This window comes from Lipomyces chichibuensis (genome assembly GCF_038497645.1).
Source record: "Lipomyces chichibuensis strain CBS 12929 unplaced genomic scaffold V1513scaffold_1, whole genome shotgun sequence".
Classification (NCBI taxonomy): Eukaryota; Fungi; Ascomycota; class Lipomycetes; order Lipomycetales; family Lipomycetaceae; genus Lipomyces; species Lipomyces chichibuensis.
Genome location: NW_027117453.1, coordinates 369462 through 386540, shown reverse-complemented (window position 1 = coordinate 386540; position 17079 = coordinate 369462). Strand labels below are relative to the sequence as shown.

At 47.8% G+C, this 17079-nt stretch overlaps 9 protein-coding genes across 9 annotated transcripts; 4 read left to right on the top strand and 5 right to left on the bottom strand.

Annotated features, from left to right (window-relative positions):
- Positions 1-609: 609 nt before the first annotated feature.
- On the top strand, positions 610-2454 carry V1513DRAFT_455904 (MBOAT, membrane-bound O-acyltransferase family-domain-containing protein; the record flags this gene model as incomplete). Its single annotated transcript, XM_066899540.1, has 3 exons — positions 610-1886; positions 1939-2168; positions 2231-2454. The coding sequence occupies 3 exons, from the start codon at positions 610-612 to the stop codon at positions 2452-2454; spliced, it is 1731 nt and encodes a 576-aa protein (XP_066756502.1).
- A 27-nt stretch (positions 2455-2481) lies between these two features.
- On the bottom strand, positions 2482-3654 carry V1513DRAFT_461472 (ubiE/COQ5 methyltransferase family-domain-containing protein). The gene is made up of 2 exons (XM_066899894.1): positions 3363-3654; positions 2482-3304 (listed from the first exon to the last, which is right to left on the bottom strand). Exons 1-2 carry the CDS (start codon positions 3586-3588, stop codon positions 2577-2579), a joined length of 954 nt encoding a protein of 317 aa, XP_066756501.1. The 5' UTR covers positions 3589-3654; the 3' UTR covers positions 2482-2576.
- A 72-nt stretch (positions 3655-3726) lies between these two features.
- V1513DRAFT_435082 (pyridoxal phosphate-dependent transferase) lies at positions 3727-5480 on the bottom strand. Its single transcript, XM_066896557.1, has 4 exons — positions 5225-5480; positions 4837-5177; positions 4343-4784; positions 3727-4281 (listed from the first exon to the last, which is right to left on the bottom strand). Exons 1-4 carry the CDS (start codon positions 5337-5339, stop codon positions 3836-3838), a joined length of 1344 nt encoding a protein of 447 aa, XP_066756500.1. The 5' UTR covers positions 5340-5480; the 3' UTR covers positions 3727-3835.
- A 913-nt stretch (positions 5481-6393) lies between these two features.
- Positions 6394-8077, top strand: V1513DRAFT_476623 (cation efflux family-domain-containing protein; the record flags this gene model as incomplete). The annotated part of the gene is made up of 2 exons (XM_066900212.1): positions 6394-6461; positions 6591-8077. 2 exons carry the CDS (start codon positions 6394-6396, stop codon positions 7747-7749), a joined length of 1227 nt encoding a protein of 408 aa, XP_066756499.1. The 3' UTR covers positions 7750-8077.
- On the bottom strand, positions 7902-10741 carry V1513DRAFT_435079 (WD40-repeat-containing domain protein). Its single transcript, XM_066896556.1, has 3 exons — positions 10113-10741; positions 9154-10060; positions 7902-9105 (listed from the first exon to the last, which is right to left on the bottom strand). The coding sequence occupies exons 1-3, from the start codon at positions 10647-10649 to the stop codon at positions 8135-8137; spliced, it is 2415 nt and encodes an 804-aa protein (XP_066756498.1). The 5' UTR covers positions 10650-10741; the 3' UTR covers positions 7902-8134.
- Positions 10742-10812: 71 nt separating this feature from the next.
- V1513DRAFT_435077 (uncharacterized protein) lies at positions 10813-12782 on the top strand. The gene has a single exon (XM_066896555.1). It carries the CDS (start codon positions 11123-11125, stop codon positions 12590-12592), a length of 1470 nt encoding a protein of 489 aa, XP_066756497.1. The 5' UTR covers positions 10813-11122; the 3' UTR covers positions 12593-12782.
- A 35-nt stretch (positions 12783-12817) lies between these two features.
- V1513DRAFT_435075 (uncharacterized protein) lies at positions 12818-14405 on the bottom strand. The gene is made up of 2 exons (XM_066896554.1): positions 13120-14405; positions 12818-13067 (listed from the first exon to the last, which is right to left on the bottom strand). The coding sequence occupies exons 1-2, from the start codon at positions 14278-14280 to the stop codon at positions 12906-12908; spliced, it is 1323 nt and encodes a 440-aa protein (XP_066756496.1). The 5' UTR covers positions 14281-14405; the 3' UTR covers positions 12818-12905.
- A 24-nt stretch (positions 14406-14429) lies between these two features.
- V1513DRAFT_482083 (nucleophile aminohydrolase) lies at positions 14430-15738 on the top strand. Its single transcript, XM_066900380.1, has 4 exons — positions 14430-14696; positions 14758-14906; positions 14983-15149; positions 15196-15738. The coding sequence occupies exons 1-4, from the start codon at positions 14634-14636 to the stop codon at positions 15588-15590; spliced, it is 774 nt and encodes a 257-aa protein (XP_066756495.1). The 5' UTR covers positions 14430-14633; the 3' UTR covers positions 15591-15738.
- V1513DRAFT_6370 (uncharacterized protein) lies at positions 15664-16912 on the bottom strand. Its single transcript, XM_066900571.1, has one exon. It carries the CDS (start codon positions 16672-16674, stop codon positions 15919-15921), a length of 756 nt encoding a protein of 251 aa, XP_066756494.1. The 5' UTR covers positions 16675-16912; the 3' UTR covers positions 15664-15918.
- Positions 16913-17079: the final 167 nt, after the last annotated feature.

The following is a 17079-nucleotide window of genomic DNA, read 5'->3' as shown; positions in this document are numbered from 1 at the left end:
ATCCACGCGCAATAAACCATCCCATCTTTCTGGCTCCACCTGAGTCGAGGTTCAAGTCATCCAGTCATCCCAAACTCGACATTCGCAGACAACGTGACCATCCACGCGCCTGTACCGGCATACTCGGATGTCGGAGGATTTCAGCCGATGACCAATCCTCGCCGCTGTCATCCATCCACTCTGTGCGGTCCCGTCTTGATTACCCTGTTGACGACGGATTTACCTTCAGAGTGAAGTTCGACTAATTTGCAAGTATGATTAGCAACGACAAAATAATAAGAAATTAAAACCTATTACAATCCATTTAATCCATTTAATCTGCAAAAACTACATTAAATCCACTTTTATTTGTAGTAGTGAGTGGTGACAATATTAAGTCTTCATTGTTCTGAAGGCCGGGTAACAAGCAGGCCGCAGTAAGGTTGCCTTTTACCCTTGGTCCCTTTGTAAGATGACGTTATGACTTTACCGAGTCATCATCGATTTATAATCTCCGACGGGTCTTCCGTACTCCAGAATCTTGACAATTACAATAGTATAAAATAATTCCTTTGTGCTGCCTTTTGCATGACGGTAAGTACCGTTGGTAAGGCTAGCGGTAAGATCGACATGGCGGACCGATCGAATCGGGCAAGGGAAGCCACCACTGCCGCAACTATCTTTGCGGAAGCAGGCAATCCGAGGATATACCGCGAATTGCACCACCCGACCTATAAAGACCGGCATACCATGACCGAGTCGCAAGATTCCGTGACCTCGTCCCCGTCGTCCGGCTCGACTACCCCAGATCAGAGCGACGGCGACGGGTCCCCGAACGAGTCGTCGGACACGTCCGTCGAAGTCCACAATTTTGTGCATAAGGAGCTCAAGGAGATGAGTACAGTCGCTGTCAAAAAGATCGAGCACAACATTGCCGGCGGGCGCGAAATTGTCGTCACTAAGCAGTACCAGCCGATCGCCAAAACGACAAAACGTCGGCCACGGTTCAAAGATGTCAAGTTCAAGCCAAACACCACAATCTTGGAAGCCGAAGCCAGCCGCACGTCCGTCTTCGCCGGGTTTTATACAGTCTTCTGGCTTGGCACATTTATACTGTTTGCAAAGACTGTGCTCGGAAATTATAGAAATTCGGGGTACTTCCTCGACACGCATATTGTGAGCCTGTTGTGGCGCGATCTGCCAAAGATTGCCATCACTGATCTCGTTCTGTTTTTACTCACGTTTGCCAACGTCGCCTTGCAACAAGCTGTCGTGAAGAAGAAAGTCTCGTGGGAGTCGACCGGCTGGGCGCTCCAGTCGTGCTACGAGGTTGGGTTCATTGCGTTGGCCTTGTGGTGGCCAATGCACAACGACTATCCTTGGATCGGGCGGGTGTTTTTGTGTTTGCATAGCTTAGTGCTCTTGATGAAGCAACATTCCTACGCTTTCTTTTGTGGGTACTTGTCGGTCGTTAAGCGGGACCTGGCATTGTATGAGTCCGCGTTCGAAGGACTCCGAAGTGAGGCAGCGAGCATGACGCCCAGTCAGTCCCAGACAGAACAGGAAGAACGCCTGCTCGACGAGATCGCGATGTGTCAAACCGAACTCAAATCGTCATTGCCAATGAGCAAGGTCGTGTACCCCAACAATGTCACATTCTTCAACTTCTTCGACTACATGATGCTCCCAACACTCGTCTACGAGCTCGAGTATCCGCGCACAGAGTCCATCCGGTGGGACTACGTATTTGAAAAGATCGCCGCCATCTTTGGCGTGTTTTTCTTAATGATTATTATTGCTGAACAATACTTTTACCCGATCGTCATGCATGCGCTAAGTCTCCGATCACTTCCATTTGTTGAGAAAGCGAAGGAGTACCCGTTTCTCTTCTTCGAACTCCTGTTCCCGTGCGTTTCATATACTTTGGTATTACATGTTGAATGATGCTAATTAGCCAAGGTTCCTGCTGATGTACTTACTGACATGGTACATCATCTGGGATGCCATTCTGAACGAGATCGCCGAATTGACGCATTTCGCAGACAGGTACTTCTACGGTGCCTGGTGGAATTCTGTGCAATGGGACCAGTTCGCGCGAGAGTGGAACGTCCCAGTGCATCTGTTCTTGCTCAGACACGTGTACCACGGCAGCATCTCCGCATTCCAAGTCTCCAAAGGCGCCGCCACTGGTATGTTTTCCGCATCGTTCATATTTCCTTATCAGGACGTCTTTATACTGACGCTGTCATAGTAATAACATTCCTCCTTTCATCCGTAATCCATGAACTCGTCATGTTCGTTATCTTCAAAAAGCTGAGGGGATACCTCCTCGTGTTGCAAATGTGCCAATTGCCCCTAGTGCAGCTTTCCAAGACAAAGTTTCTGAGGGGTAACAAGGTTTTTGGGAATATCATGTTCTGGATTGGAATATATACCGGGCCGTCCATGATGTGCATGCTTTATTTGACGTTTTAACCAATAGTTGGGGGTTATAGTTTTTTGGTGGATGGGTTATATCTATTATTGCTGCATAAAAATGATAGACCATACAATAATATATGCCATACCTATACAATATATTTACAAACCACGACAAATCAAACTTTCACACCAGTGTGAATAGCAGCAACGCCAAACGTCAAATCCTCATATCCATCCCCTGAAATCTCAAACCCGGCGTCCTTAATCATTCCAGCAAACTCCTTCTGTGACGGAAATCGCGCGATGCTCTCGACGAGGTATTGATACGAGTCCCTATCCGCGGCGACAAGCTGCCCCATCAGTGGAATAATATTGAACGAGTACTGTTGATATATCATGTCCAAAATCCCGACATTCACTTTGCTGAATTCTAAACACGCGAACACGCCGCCTGGTTTTAGAATTCTGTGCGCAGCGCGAAGGGCGGCTGGAATGTTTGTAAAATTCCGGATGCCGAACGCGACGGTGTACAAATCCTGCGAATTGTCGGGCACCGCGTCCAGAAGCTCAGCGTTCTGGACTTTAAATTCGATGCGCGAGCCATCCCCGTATCGCGTCGTCAAACTCCGTTTATGACCTTCCTTCAACATATCATCGTTTATATCCACGACTAAAACTTTGCTCTGGTGATCGTTGTGGATGTCGGATGCCCAATCAAGCATCCGAAATGCAATGTCCCCCGTCCCGCCAGCTACGTCGAGGATCGACAGTGGTTCGCCACCAGGACGACGGCCAGGGTCGAGTTTAGCGACAAAGTGGTCTTTCCAGAGACGGTGGATGCCGAAGGACATGAAATCGTTCATGACATCGTATGACTTTGCGACGGAAGAGAAAACTTCCCGGACTATCTTGGTTAGTATTCTTTTGATTCCAACAATCGCTTGCGTTCCGGAAAGGCATACCAAGGTCTTCCTTTTCGTACTCAGGAACATCTTTGAATCCGAAATGCGTGGTTTTGCTTCTCGCCTGCGTCCCCTGTTCTTTGCCTAAATTCGTCTCAGAGTTTGAGTTGCCGAGCGGCGGCGCTGGAACCGACAGATATCTCGCACTGGAAACTTGTCGGTGTACGACCTGACGTAGACGCAGGAAGTGAGACGGCCGCAGTGGTTGCCTTGGTAGAAATGCCATCGTGTGGTGTGAATGTTAAAGGAGGCTTGGGCTGCTAAACCAATTTGTGTGGGATGTGAAGTTCGTTGAGCCGCGCGACTGGCCAAACTTCTGGGGATAGAGCCATTATGAGCTTTTGCATACGCTCCATTAACTCACCCTCGACATAACAGAATGCTGCCACATTATCTATGAAGCACTACGCTAAGACACAACTGTCGTGAAATGCAATGATTTGAGCCACGTATCTAAATCTAACTACACCAGTTCACGTTCGCGCTCCTCTCCCGTTCCGCCTCGCAACGACGACATCAACAGCCTTCCTCAGCTCGTCGACAAAAGCCCACACATCCTCAAACGAGTTATACAAAGGCGTTGGTGCAACGCGAAGCACATCTGGCCTGCGCTCATCGCACGTCACGCCGTTGTCCTGCAAGACCTGATTAATCTCATCCATCATCCCGGACTCAAAAGCCAAACTCAACTGTGCACCTCGCTGCTCCGGATCCGAGGGCGTTAAAATCGAAAATGGCCTGTCTGGAAAACGGGAGAGAAGGAGGGTTTCGAGGTAACCTGTCAATGCGACGGATTTTGTGCGGAGTGCTTTCATGGTGTACTTCTCAAACACAGTAAGACTACCCAGCAACGCGATAGTGTCCAGAACAGAAGGATTCGACAACTGGAACCCAGCGGCACCAGGCTGTACTTTCATTTCTATCCGCGTAATTAGCGGCAATTTCGTAGTTCAAATATGAATCGCGAACCGGATACATACGATTATCCATTATAAATCGACTCTTAACTTCGTGCGCCCACCATCCCGTAAGTCGTGGCCGTTTACTCTGATTCTCGTGCACGAACAAGCCACCGATTCCGCCAGGCCCGGCATTTAAATATTTGTACGAACACCAGGCGGCAAAATCCACGTCCCAATCGTGTAGACGTAAATCCAGATTCCCTGCCGCGTGAGCTAAATCCCAGCCAACAATTATTCCCAGTGATTTGGCATATGCAGTAATTTTCTGGATTTCAAATGCTTGGCCAGTGTAGTACTGGACGCCCGGAAGGAGGAGAAGAGCGGTGGTTGACGCGTGTTCTTTGATCACCGATAAGATGTAGTCCGTTGGCAGGAATTTGGAGTTTGCTGGGGGTTTAATAGTCACAAGGGCTTCATCGACCGAGAGATCGTGCATTTGAATTTGAGATTCTACGGCGTACTGAAATCATTGTCAGCACGAAGTTGTCGCTTAGCGATATATATACACTCACATGATCTGACGGGAACGCTTTGTGTTCGATAATAATCTTATACCGCTCTTTGACAGGTTTATAAAACGCCGCCATCAATATGTGCAAGTTCATCGTAAGCGTACCCATAACCGCGACCTCTTCCTTCTTCGCGCCGACAATGGCCGCCATCGTGGACGTCACTGTTTCATCGATCGTGACCCACGGGCGGGAATTCGGATGTCGAAAGTGCCCGTACACGCCATTTTTGGCCCACACATTTAATTCCTCGTCAATCAGTTGTCTGGTTAGTTTCGGTTGTAAGCCGAGTGAGTTACCGCAAAGATATAAACTTGGAGCGTCCGGGCTCGCTACCTTCTCGTCTAAAGTCGTTAACTTATTGACCAACCGTGCAAAAGTGCAGACACACTCTGAGTTATTTCCGCTCTGCTTGGAATGTAGAATTCATGACGCGCAGACGCAATTGGATCTTCGCTGTCGAATTTGGTAGCGTCCGCCCGGCCGAGAGAAATTTCTGCAGCCATTCTTGGTCTTAATCGCAACTACGCTCTTTTGCAACGCTGTCGAATGGATCTCGAAAAACCTCTCGGTTCGAACGTCAACGAGAGGGCACAATAGCGGGGTGGGGTGAATAGTTAAACTACTTTGGTTCTCGAGTCATCGATTTCCAAACTCGGTCTCGGCGAGATTCTGAACCGAAAGAGTTTAATCCTGAGAATCTAGGTTTAGGGCAAAATGGCACAACCGTCACGCTGTTCGTCTTCTACTCGCCATCACCTTATCCAACACACAGTTTCGAACAAATTTATTTTCTTTTGTATGACCACGCACATATCCAGCTGCAATTGTCACGGACTCAAGACTTTTAGTTCACGAATAATTGACTCGTCGGTTGTAGCCAGGATGAAATAAGCGGTATTTATATCGTTTGGTTTGTTCTAGAGTAGGGATTTGATGCTAGAAGAAGGGGTTTTTGCTGGGCGCCTGGTGAGGACGAAGGACACTTCGGTTGAGTTACTGGGAATCAGTTCGACCGACATATATATATATATAGTGTATTATTTTCTTTGTTCAAATGAATAATTTTATGATACGGCTACTCAGCCCCGATATTACTGAATGCCGATTTAGAGTCTGTCGTGGATTTAAACTTGTAATTAGCGGTTGCTGCGGCGTTTACAGTCTGTATAATTTTCATTGCCTTATGTGAACTGGCACGCACGGGTTTCTGTAGTTGAGGTATTATCGAAGTCAACGAGTGTAATTCCGCCGGATCGATTCTCTGCTCGAGTCCCATTCATATTAAGCAAACACTGCAATACTTTCCAGGGTACACTGGGTAGACGACTCCTATTCGGATTGGGAATTGAAATCACCCCACTGACACGATCCTGCGCAATTGTTGTCTTCCTTATCAAGTCAAAGGCCTGCTGGATGACGAGTCACTCTCAGCTCACTCTCAGTTCCGGACTCGTGTATCGCTCAGTTTCGTGTCCGCAGTGGTCTGCTCTGGCGATTCCAGCTTGCAGCTGCTCCACCATTAGATAACTACAGTCATCACTACCAGAACGAACAAACATGCTTCGACACACCCAGTCCGGCGCTCTGCCGTTATATCGTTCTACTGCGCGCCTGCTCTCGTCAAAGTCACGGCAATCTCAGGCGCGATGGGCATTCACTAATGCGCCTGCGTCGCAAACTGCCCAGGTCGAGGAGGGCAACCGAAATAACCTCTCGCGACAATTCCATTCATCCCGCTCCGCACTCAACACAAGTACTGACAAACACGACCACGACCATTCACACACCACCGCCAAACACTCACACAGCCACTCAATTTTCCACTCCCATTCTCACACCCACGACAGCTCTCTTCTCCTGTCAGAAGATGTCACCGATCCGGGAGTTCGAATTACACGAATAGGCCTATGGGTCAATCTCGGGATGGCTGTCGTCAAAGGGATTGGTGGATACATCTTCAACTCGAAAGCGCTCATAGCCGATGCTGCGCATGCACTATCCGACCTGCTATCCGACTTCCTCACGCTGGGAACCGTAGCGGTCGCCCTCAAACGACCGACGTCCGCATTTCCTCACGGATTCGGCAAAGTCGAGGCCCTGGGATCTTTAGGCGTATCCGCAATGCTCATGGTCGCCGGCCTCGGCATCGGAGTCAATGCGGCAGAGAGCATGTATTCACACATCTTCACCGCTGACCAGATCATGGCGGCCGTGCAAACCGCCGAACACGCACACGAAGGCTTTCTACACTCCCTACTCGGCCACTCGCACTCACATGGCGCGCACGACCAGCCGGATCTGAACGCGGCATGGTTGGCAGGTGGCAGTATTCTGATAAAAGAATGGCTGTTTCAAGCAACCATGAAGATCGCAAAAGACAAGAAATCGACAGTATTGGTGGCCAACGCGTGGCACCATCGCGTCGACTGCTTGACCTCTATTGTCGCGCTAGCGGCCATCACGGGAAGTCATTTCTTGCATCTGGATTGGATGGATCCGGCCGGCGGATTACTTGTGTCCACTGTCATCCTCCAGGCGGGGTACTTGTCAGGGAAGCAAGCCGTGCTAGAAATCGTCGATCATAGCATGCCGGAAGATATGCTCGACCAAGCGCGTGCTGCCGTTGCTAATGTCACAATGCAGGACAATCCGCTTTGTCATGTTGAAATCTTGGAGGTGCGCGGCATAAAGTCTGGACCAGTCATGTCGGTCGAAGTCGATCTGCGGATATCGCCGAAGGACGCAAATATCGTAACTCTCGCGGAGGCGAACAAGATCTCGAAGCTAGTCAAGCACGAGGTCGCGAAAGACGTTAAAGGCGTTCGGGCAGTCACCATTCGGACATTCGACGAACATGAAACCGACACCGGCCGATGGCTCGAGAAGAACGAACAGAATGAACTTGGTAAATGAAATAGACTGCAAATTAGATATTATATGTATGATAACATGCAAATTTTGAGGGATACAGGTGGCTAGAGGACGTTTCTGGGTTGAACTCAGGCGGACTAGTGGTGAACATTAGGCTATGTAGTCCATCACAATTGTATGAACTTCTGTAGTCTCTTTCAAGTTGGTTGTTCTATAAAATCTTTATCTCTATACCTGTCATATGTGGTAGTGTTTGGTGCTTTGTTGCACGCATGGCTAATACTTTCCGTTAGACAAACCAGATATCCTTTATTTCACATAAACCAAAACAACCGGCACATAAATAATACAAATAATACACAATCACAAGAAGAAAACAATAAATTATACAATTATCTATACAATAGTCGTGCTAGTGCAGCCAAATCTATGACGTTCCCATAAACGCGCCACCTGCCAAACACAAATTCCTTCTGGTAAACTTTATCTTATATACCGGCGTCTTCTTTGTCATAAACGCAGCCATCTGATCCGCCGTCGCGACAACCGGCGCTGGACGGCCGATCATTGACGCGCTTTGTTTCTGTGACGCAGTCGACACGCCTTGAACTGTCCCAGTCGCAGTCGTCACGACGCCATTCACGCTGGAAACAACCTTGTCAGAATCGGCAGCGCCTGACGACGTAGTTGTACCGGACACCGCCGCAGTAATCCCTCCGACAACACCATCCGCACTCGTCGGTATCGTACTTCCGACCTTCACATTCCACACTCGTACACTACCATCCGCGCCTGCACTAACTAATACAGTACCCTCTCTGCTAAATGACAGCGAATAGACTGATGTATTTCTATCATGCCCGCGCATAGTCTTAATCTGCTTGCCTGTTCCTAAATCCCAAAGAATAATAGACCCGTCGTCAGCTCCAGACGCTAGAGTCCGACCATCAGGCGATACACAGATTGACGACACCGGCGCGTGATGCGACAACATCACACGAACGGGCGTTCCTTTCGCCACATCCCACATCCGACAGGATTTGTCACTCGATCCGGTCAGCACATATGTAGAGTTCGGATGGAACGTTACACAGTCGACATCACTAACATGACCCGCAAATATTCTAAGAGGATAAATGTGGTCGCATGACCATAGTCGAGCCGTCTGATCATGAGATGCTGTAGCGAAATAATGGCCATTTGGACTGAACGTGACGTCCCACACCGGGTGGTTATGGCCCTTGTAAGAGACAAGAGCTGTGTACGTATCCATAGACCAAAGTCTCGCAGACTTGTCGTCCGAACAGGTAAGCAGATACCGATTATCGGGACTAAATGAAGCACCGTAGACCGGACCGGCATGGCCAACTAATCGCTTGCTAGGAGATGGCGTTGAACCTACAGTCGTTAACTAGGCAATTTACGGCATTGGCAAAGAAACAATACCTTTGACCACACTTTGTAGCTTCTCGCCTTTAAGACTCCAGACCTTCACATAGCTATCTGCAAAACCGCCCGCGACCAATGTCGAATCTTCAGAAAATTCCAAGCAATTTAAGCCGTCATAAGTGTTGTGAAATGTATACATGCAAACACTTGGTAATGACGCTTCGATTGGACCAATCTTTAGCCTACTTCTCGCATCTTTAACAGCAGCAATCTCAGCTTCCACGTTCGCGCCGTTGAATGGCGGCAGTGGCAGTATATCCCGTACTGGCGCATCTGCTTCTGGTTCCTGTTTGTGTAACTCTTGAAACTCTTGCATAAGCGTTTTTGATCCTGGCAAAACTCCCAGTTCACTGTGTTCTTGTTGTGATCTGCTATCCTCCTCTTTAAGTCGCAATTCGACCTCCCTGATCATCCGCTCGTCCATTGGGAATTTCCCAAGCCTAATCGTCTGTTGGTTGAAATTGGTCTCCCGTCCAGTAATGTGTCCGGGTATACCCTCATCGTCACCAAGTGTCTGATTTCTAGCATCATTTCGATCAGGCCGTGATGGTATTACGTTCGTCTCAATATACTGGTTAATCAATCGAATTGTCACCGGTCCGCCATTACGCTCATTCTCGTCTAAGAAATGTAAAAGTAGATCAAACGTAGTTCGCGAGATATTGAGTCTGTACTTGTTTTGCCGGTAAAGCTTCGCTGTTTCATTTTCCTGTAGATGTTCAGGGAGAGTAAGACCAGACAATAGCTGCAGATCGTGACCGTGCAGGATTGAATGATCGCCTGAGTATGTGTCGAAAAACTTCCGAGCAAGACTTGTATCAGGAGGTGATTTTGTGTCGGGCTTTTGGATAAGGTAGAAGAATGTATGGACAAATATTGGGAAGAGGAGTTTGCGAAGTTCGGGCTGTTGTTGTTAGTGGGACCAATCTATCAAACGTCCATAGATACTTGTATACCTTGAATAAGTCAAGAGAGGTCTCAATCCAATCACGGAGAGACACATACGCACGGATGTAAAGCTGTGGGTCATCTGTGGTACTCTTTAATAAAGTACCTTGACTTGTTTTCGTATCATTGTTAGCCGATGGTGGCGACGGAGTACCACCCATTGCATTCGAACTTTCCATTCTCAGCATCTGTTCTGTCTTTGAGTAACCCTTCTTTAAAAGATATTCCAGCACAATGCGATTGAGATCAGCCTGTGTATAAGTCGACTGAGTGTTTGAAGGTGTACCGCCGATGTTTCCTGGTGTTGTAGGCGTTACGGTGCCCGATCCAACTGTGCCTCCGGCTCCAGCGGAAGATATCGATGCGCCACCGGTCCCACCATGTGGTCCTCCTGGAGTTGTCGGTGTCGACGGATACGATTGCGCGTTGGGTGGTCGCGGGACGCCAGGCGCGTGAGGGATTCCTGCTGCGGAGCTGCCTCCCATACCTGCGGCTGATGACGGCGTCTGTGAAGGACCGGGCGTCGAAGGTGGCTTTGGCGGCATCCTGGACGGCTTGGATCAGCCAACTACCAAACAGTGATTGCGGATTGCGGGAGTCTGAGTTTTAAATATAATATTGCCGTGTGTTTGCGATGTGCGAGTTTGGTGATGGTGTTGAGTTTGATGAAAACTCAGTTTTCAGCAGGATGCGAATTTTTGAGTCTGGGGGAAAATGGTTTTTCTCGTTAAAAGGACCCTTGGAGGGCGCCGCGTCGGGTACACGTGCCAAAGGCGAACAGTCCTTGTGGATTTGATTGTGATACCATTTATTATCCATATTTCACATAGCAACAGATGCTCACCACCATGCACTTATCCAGCTTGGGATTGCTGTCTCACGGCCAGATATATCCATAAAGGCACACATTTATATGAGACAGCATTTCAAAAGCAGTTGTTTGATTGACGGCAATCATTCACTTGCCACGACTTAAGGTCCTCTTCCGTCTATCGGAATTATATATATACTCTAGGCAATGTCGGAGCTATCTGTCGGAAACTCACCCGAACTCCTCGCGACGGACCTTAGGAGATTTTCGCGGTCGGCTTCGACTTCGTCTGCGTCATCCACCGTCGATGGCGGCGCAGAAACCCCGTCAATTGAGGTCCCTCTTGACAGACTCTCCGTCCTCGATGTGTTAGAGAATTTGGCTTTATCTACGAGAATAAATCAGATTAATTATACAGTGCGGAGAAAGGGCGGTGAGATCAAGGGGTTAGCCCTGCGTCAGCGAGATCGTGTCCTACGTGGCCGCGAAGAAGATATCGACAGACTAAAAAGGCGGTTTCTCACGTCGCTCTCGCGTTTTGAAGCAAAGTGGGAAGATGCTCAAGTCGTCAGTCAAAGAGAGAAGCTGGCATTTGCATTTGGGTTAGGAAACGTATTTGCGTCCGGTCTTTTACTAGGTGCCCACCCAGAATGGTTCCACGTGTGGTACTCCGTACAAATGTGCTATTTGATGCCAATTCGGATATACAGTTATCGGAAACGGTCTTATCAGTATTTCCTTGCGGACCTATGCTATTTTGTGAATATTTTGTTGTTAGTGTGGTTGTGGATATTTCCCGGATCGCGAATGTTGTTTTTGTCCACGTATTGTTTAGCATATGGCACCCTGGCTTGGGCAGTTATAACGTGGAGAAACTCTCTCGTCCTTCATAGTATTGACAAGACTACAAGTGCGTTTATTCACGTTTTGCCACCAGTTGTGCTGCATTGCATCCATTTCCGAATAGATGACGACTACAAAGGCCAGCGATTCGCTGGTGCTGCCGAGCTGAAGTCGCTAAACTTGTGGGAAGGAATGCTTTGGGCTAGCTTCTGGTACGCCATTTGGCAGACGCTTTATCATATTTTTATCACAGTCAGACGGAAGGAGAAGATTAAGGCTGGTTATCTCACAAGCTTTGAATGGCTACGCAGAAGCTACAAAGACACAAAATTGGGACTGTTCGTCAACGGTTTGCCGGAACCATTTCCCGTCCTTGCGTTCACCATGATCCAGTTTGGTTATCAAATGCTCACTATGATCCCTTGTCCATTATGGTACCATAGCAAATATTTGTCTGCTACGTTTGTATTCACCATCTTCATGGTCGCATCGTATAACGGAGCAACTTACTATATCGATGTATTCGGCCGACGCTTCCAGAAGGAGCTGGGGAAATTGCAGTCTGATGTTGCCACATGGCAGAACAGCTCGACACCTCCTAGTCCTGTTGCGAGCCCTCAAAACGGTAACAGCGTGACCAGTGTCGACCAGCATGCCGCTGGCGACGACGATGTCGATACCATCGATTTGACGGATGACAAAGAGAATGATCGTCCTCCCTCCTCATTGAAGGCAACGACTAATGCACCCGGCGATAATGAAAAGGCAGCAATGAAAATTGAGAGATTGATGAACAAGGAACAAGACGCTGTAGATGCAAAGAAGGACAGGTAACTATCGAAGAGAAGAAAGGGACGTATGTGGCAATGATTACTTTACTCGTGACGTAATATTGTTTATGGACAAGGTTGGGGAGTTTTTTTTGGAAAATCAACGGATTACTTCATGTAATTGGGTATCGCCAATTTCGTGTAACTATATTATTGGTCGTTATTATTTGTATACATTAAATTTTTTTACGTGGCGTCTGGTTTATTGCATTTCCAGTTTAAAAGGAATATCAAGGCTATATATATAAATTTTCGACGAAATCTAGGCTAAAACAGTAATGGCTATATTCAAAAACTACCATACATCATCTATACAGTTATTTCTTTTTGACATAGTCACGATATATCTTCTCCTTTTCGCCGTCCGTGAGACTCGTTTCTTTGAAAATAGGCTCCTTTCGATACTTGCGTTTAAACTCTTGGTAGAACAATTTCGGTGTTGCATATTGTCGCAGTAAATCCAGGAACTGTTCTTTGGGCTACGAAGGTCAGTAAATATCTAACAAATAGTACCAGCATAAAATCCCATACGTCAAATTTCGGCTCGTTTGCCTTCTGAATCTTTAATTCGGAAATTCGCTCTTTCGACCAATCTTCGAATGCTGCTTTTCGTTCACTCAACGTCTCCAGGGCAATGTAACGTTGATCATTCGCAATCTTCCGCATTGCCGCGTCCCATGGCGAATATGGATTGACGTTCGCATCAACCAATAGTTCTCTAAAGGTCTCTACACGATCCTCATACGGGATCGCATCGTCGTTCTCGGCGTCGTCACCCCCGAGCAGTTCCGGATGTTCTTCCATCATGGCTTGGATCTGCCATTCAATATCGTCTTCGTTGAACTCAACTGGTCCCTCGTCCCATTCGTCTTGACCTTCTTCTGACGTGGACTCGGTCCCATCATCAGATTCATCCTTCGACTCTTGCTCTTCCGAGCCAGACGGCGAACGATTCCGTTGTCGTATAATGCCAGTGGTTACGGTGGCGGCGTTTTCCGCCTCGGCTAGCAGCGCAGCGTCATCCAGATCTCCGTCATCATAATAATGTTGATCATCAGTACTCTCACCCTTATGACTTCCCACAGGTATTTGTGCGCCCTTCTGGCTATCCACATTGACGTTTCTGACAAGCTTCCTCGCGCCATCACGGCCGCCTTTGAACCCCCTACACCTTGCAACCATCATAATAAGTTCATCTGTTGGGATTGTATCGACAACGGCTTGCACTTCTGGTGGCGGCAGCCAAAGTGACACTCGTTCCCGCACATTATGAACGAACGGCCGTCCGAGATTGGTAACAACTAATACCCATGGTTCAAGCGACAGCGGCCGTAGTAACTTCGGCACTTCACGTTTGCGCGACTTTCGGTGCCGGCGTTGTCCTTCACGTTGCTGTTGCTGCTGAAATCCGGGAGCGTATGCCGCTTGCCAATCTGCATGCTCTGACTTAGGTCGCTGAGGGGCCTGATGGTGCTGCTGATGTGTGGAAATTGATGGTTGAGCAAATTGAGACGGCGGAGGTGAAAATGGTCTGGCAGATGCCGGTGGAGATAGCGATATCGGCAACCTAGGACGCTCATAGGTTGACTCCTTTGTCGCTTTGTTGAAATAGTAATAGTGCCCCGAAGGAGCGATATGCCGTGTCCATCCTGGTGGTAATGTAGTCGACGATGGGTTAGTCGGGGTGTTCATGGTGGATCGCGACACATAACCGTCTTCTTAGACAGTTAAGACGTCAAAGTGAATCTTAATGCACCTTATTCCTAAGTACTATAATCCCGTAAAGGTCGGAGGCTTCGCTATATACCTCGCTGAACATAGGATTGAGTGCTGATTTTGGCCGCGCTTCTACATAGCGGTCTGAGAAGTACGCGTATCTGTGCTGACGCCTACAGTGCTGACCAGCCGCGTCTTCTGACGACGATTCTCTACACCTAGCGCTCTATCATTACCTAACCGTCTCGTTCGACCATATTCCAGTCTTAATTCACATCAGCTAGACTTATTTACAAATCTAGAGATTTAGCATAAAGTACAGATTAACAATGGGTAGCAGAAGATACGATAGCCGCACAACCATCTTCTCGCCGGAAGGCAGATTATACCAGGTATTCTACCGTTGTCGATCCACTGATCCGCGGAAATATCGCTAATATCCCGAAAATTTAGGTTGAATATGCCTTAGAGGCAATCTCTCATGCCGGTACTTCGATTGGTGTGCTGGCGAAAGACGGGATCGTGCTTGCTGCAGAACGGAAAGTGACGTCGAAGCTGCTGGAGCAAGATACCTCTGCTGAGAAGCTATACACAATTAACAAGTAAGTCAGCGTGCGTTTTTGTCGATCAGCTATTATAGTTGACGTACACGTGAGGATGAGTTTAATGATAGTGTAGCAATATGATCTGCGCCGTTGCGGGTTTAACCTCTGATGCCAGCATCCTCGTCAATTACTCACGCGTGTACGCTCAGGATTATCTCCGAATTTATAACGAGGACATACCATGTGAGCAGCTAGTTCGCCGCCTATGTGACTTAAAGCAGGGATACACTCAGCATGGAGGTTAGTTCAGACGATCAGGTAGTGACTTCTGACTAAATATTCATAGGCCTGCGTCCATTTGGTGTCTCTTTTATATATGCCGGGTATGATTCACGATACGAATTTCAACTTTATCAGTCAAATCCTTCAGGTAATTACGGTGGATGGAAAGCGACCTCTGTCGGTGCCAATAACGCTACGGCTCAAACACTTCTCAAGCAAGATTACAAAGAGGACTGCACTCTTCCAGAGGCGTGTGAGCTTGCGATCAAGGTGTTAAGCAAAACTATGGATGCAACCGCGCTTACGAGTGAGAAAGTAGAATTTGCAACCGTCGGAAAGGATAAAGAAGGAAAAGTTTATTGCCATTTATGGAAGCCTAAGGAAATTGACGCGCTGTTAAAGAAATTCGGGTTAGCGAAGAAGAGCGAAGATGATGAGGAGGAAGGTGGTACGGCGTGAGATGTGTATCTGTATGTTGCATGTATTTGTGTTGCATTTATTTAATGTATATTGGTGGTGACAAAATTGCTCTGATGTGCGGTACTGAATAGGTTTAAGTCAATTTAATGCCAAGAGAACGAACAAGAGAAATAAACAAGCTTGGAACAATATTAAGAAACAAAACCAAACAAAATCCGAACTATGAACTCCGCATACCACGATCCATAAATTTATAAGCCCAGTGCCAACCGATTCACCGTTTCCTTGATAACCCATCGAATCGTCCAACTAATCCTCCATTAACCTAATCCTACCGGTTTCCTAATCCTACTGATCACATTATCAATCATGCAACCGCAACCGAGCCCTTCTGACTTCTAGAAACACGTTCGAAAAACAGACGTAAGCGGTACACTTTGGCCCTAGTTGGAGCTTCGCGCACTTCGCGCCTATGCTTCTCAAAGATATTCACACCTATGTTGTCCTCGCGTCTTCTTTGCGAATACCGACTCACGAGAACTCGTACGCTTTCCTGCTTATCCTTCTCGCCACAACCCATCACGCTTCGGATTCGCTCCCAGATACGGCTTTTCAGTTCTTGTTCCAGCAAGTTACGGACCTTCTCCCTCTCCAGAGCTTTACATCTCATGGCCAAGACGGGACTAACGCGTGCATCAGTAGCTGGATACACGCCTCTCTGTATCAATTCATTCAACTGGGGCCTAAGTGCAAGCTTTCTTCTCAATGAATTCCGAGCGAATGCGAGGCGCAGGCCATTAGCGGCGGCGTGGAATCGATGTGCGAGACGTAACGGAGACCGAAGGATATGCCGCGTTAAGAGATCGTGCTCTGTGGGCCGCAACGACAAGTATGTAATTAAGCGCAATGGGATATATACATTTAGCCGTAAGTGATGCAACTGAGTGTCGAGTGCTAGCCGGCGTAGTCGTCTGTTCGTTCGCGACACAGCAAGGAGATCAGGTATATCGAGATGTATCAATATTGGGATGAATAGCTCGTCCGGGAGAGAAAGTAGAGTCGGAATTGGACGATGACGCGCCATGGCGAGTGGATCACTAGATAATGCAGACTGAGCAGTCATTATTTTGCAAATAGTTAGATCGCATCTAACCGTGTGTCGATCAACAGGATGGCGGCTGATAACACGATTGTGAACTGAACTGCAGTCGCAGTCCGCCCTTGTTCATACCCAATACTATTATAAAATAAAGCGCCAAAATATTATAGTACTCTCATTCGATACGGCACCTGCTGTGTAACACCTAGATGTGAGCGGATCATGAGGATATGACGAGTTTAAGCAGCTACGCAGCGGCTTCCATCGAAGTTGGAGCATGAATCTGTCCCTCGATGATATGGGGGGGGCGATCCCGTTGGGTTAGCAAGGAATTAGTGCCCTTACCCCCTACGTCATCGAAGCCCATCAGGGTACAAGAAGCGTATGATACAACATTTTTTTCATGCTACATCCGTTCAGCCTACACAA

What these genes read in the sequence shown, in the direction of transcription:
- V1513DRAFT_461472 (XM_066899894.1), bottom strand. Translation starts at nt 3,588, where the DNA reads ATGGCATTTCTACCAAGGCAACCACTGCGGCCGTCTCACTTCCTGCGT. An exon ending in GTACGAAAAGGAAGACCTTG is followed by an intron (nt 3,305 to 3,362) that starts GTATGCCTTTCC and finishes TAACCAAGATAG; the next exon opens with TCCGGGAAGTTTTCTCTTCC.
- V1513DRAFT_435082 (XM_066896557.1), bottom strand. Translation starts at nt 5,339, where the DNA reads ATGGCTGCAGAAATTTCTCTCGGCCGGGCGGACGCTACCAAATTCGAC. An exon ending in AAGCGTTCCCGTCAGATCAT is followed by an intron (nt 4,785 to 4,836) that starts GTGAGTGTATAT and finishes CAATGATTTCAG; the next exon opens with TACGCCGTAGAATCTCAAAT. An exon ending in TCGATTTATAATGGATAATC is followed by an intron (nt 4,282 to 4,342) that starts GTATGTATCCGG and finishes TTACGCGGATAG; the next exon opens with AAATGAAAGTACAGCCTGGT.
- V1513DRAFT_435079 (XM_066896556.1), bottom strand. Translation starts at nt 10,649, where the DNA reads ATGCCGCCAAAGCCACCTTCGACGCCCGGTCCTTCACAGACGCCGTCA. An exon ending in CCTCTCTTGACTTATTCAAG is followed by an intron (nt 10,061 to 10,112) that starts GTATACAAGTAT and finishes TAACAACAACAG; the next exon opens with CCCGAACTTCGCAAACTCCT. An exon ending in GCTACAAAGTGTGGTCAAAG is followed by an intron (nt 9,106 to 9,153) that starts GTATTGTTTCTT and finishes TAACGACTGTAG; the next exon opens with GTTCAACGCCATCTCCTAGC.
- V1513DRAFT_435077 (XM_066896555.1), top strand. Translation starts at nt 11,123, where the DNA reads ATGTCGGAGCTATCTGTCGGAAACTCACCCGAACTCCTCGCGACGGAC.
- V1513DRAFT_435075 (XM_066896554.1), bottom strand. Translation starts at nt 14,280, where the DNA reads ATGAACACCCCGACTAACCCATCGTCGACTACATTACCACCAGGATGG. An exon ending in CAAACGAGCCGAAATTTGAC is followed by an intron (nt 13,068 to 13,119) that starts GTATGGGATTTT and finishes TGACCTTCGTAG; the next exon opens with CCCAAAGAACAGTTCCTGGA.
- V1513DRAFT_482083 (XM_066900380.1), top strand. Translation starts at nt 14,634, where the DNA reads ATGGGTAGCAGAAGATACGATAGCCGCACAACCATCTTCTCGCCGGAA. An exon ending in AAGCTATACACAATTAACAA is followed by an intron (nt 14,907 to 14,982) that starts GTAAGTCAGCGT and finishes ATGATAGTGTAG; the next exon opens with CAATATGATCTGCGCCGTTG. An exon ending in GGGATACACTCAGCATGGAG is followed by an intron (nt 15,150 to 15,195) that starts GTTAGTTCAGAC and finishes AAATATTCATAG; the next exon opens with GCCTGCGTCCATTTGGTGTC.
- V1513DRAFT_6370 (XM_066900571.1), bottom strand. Translation starts at nt 16,674, where the DNA reads ATGACTGCTCAGTCTGCATTATCTAGTGATCCACTCGCCATGGCGCGT.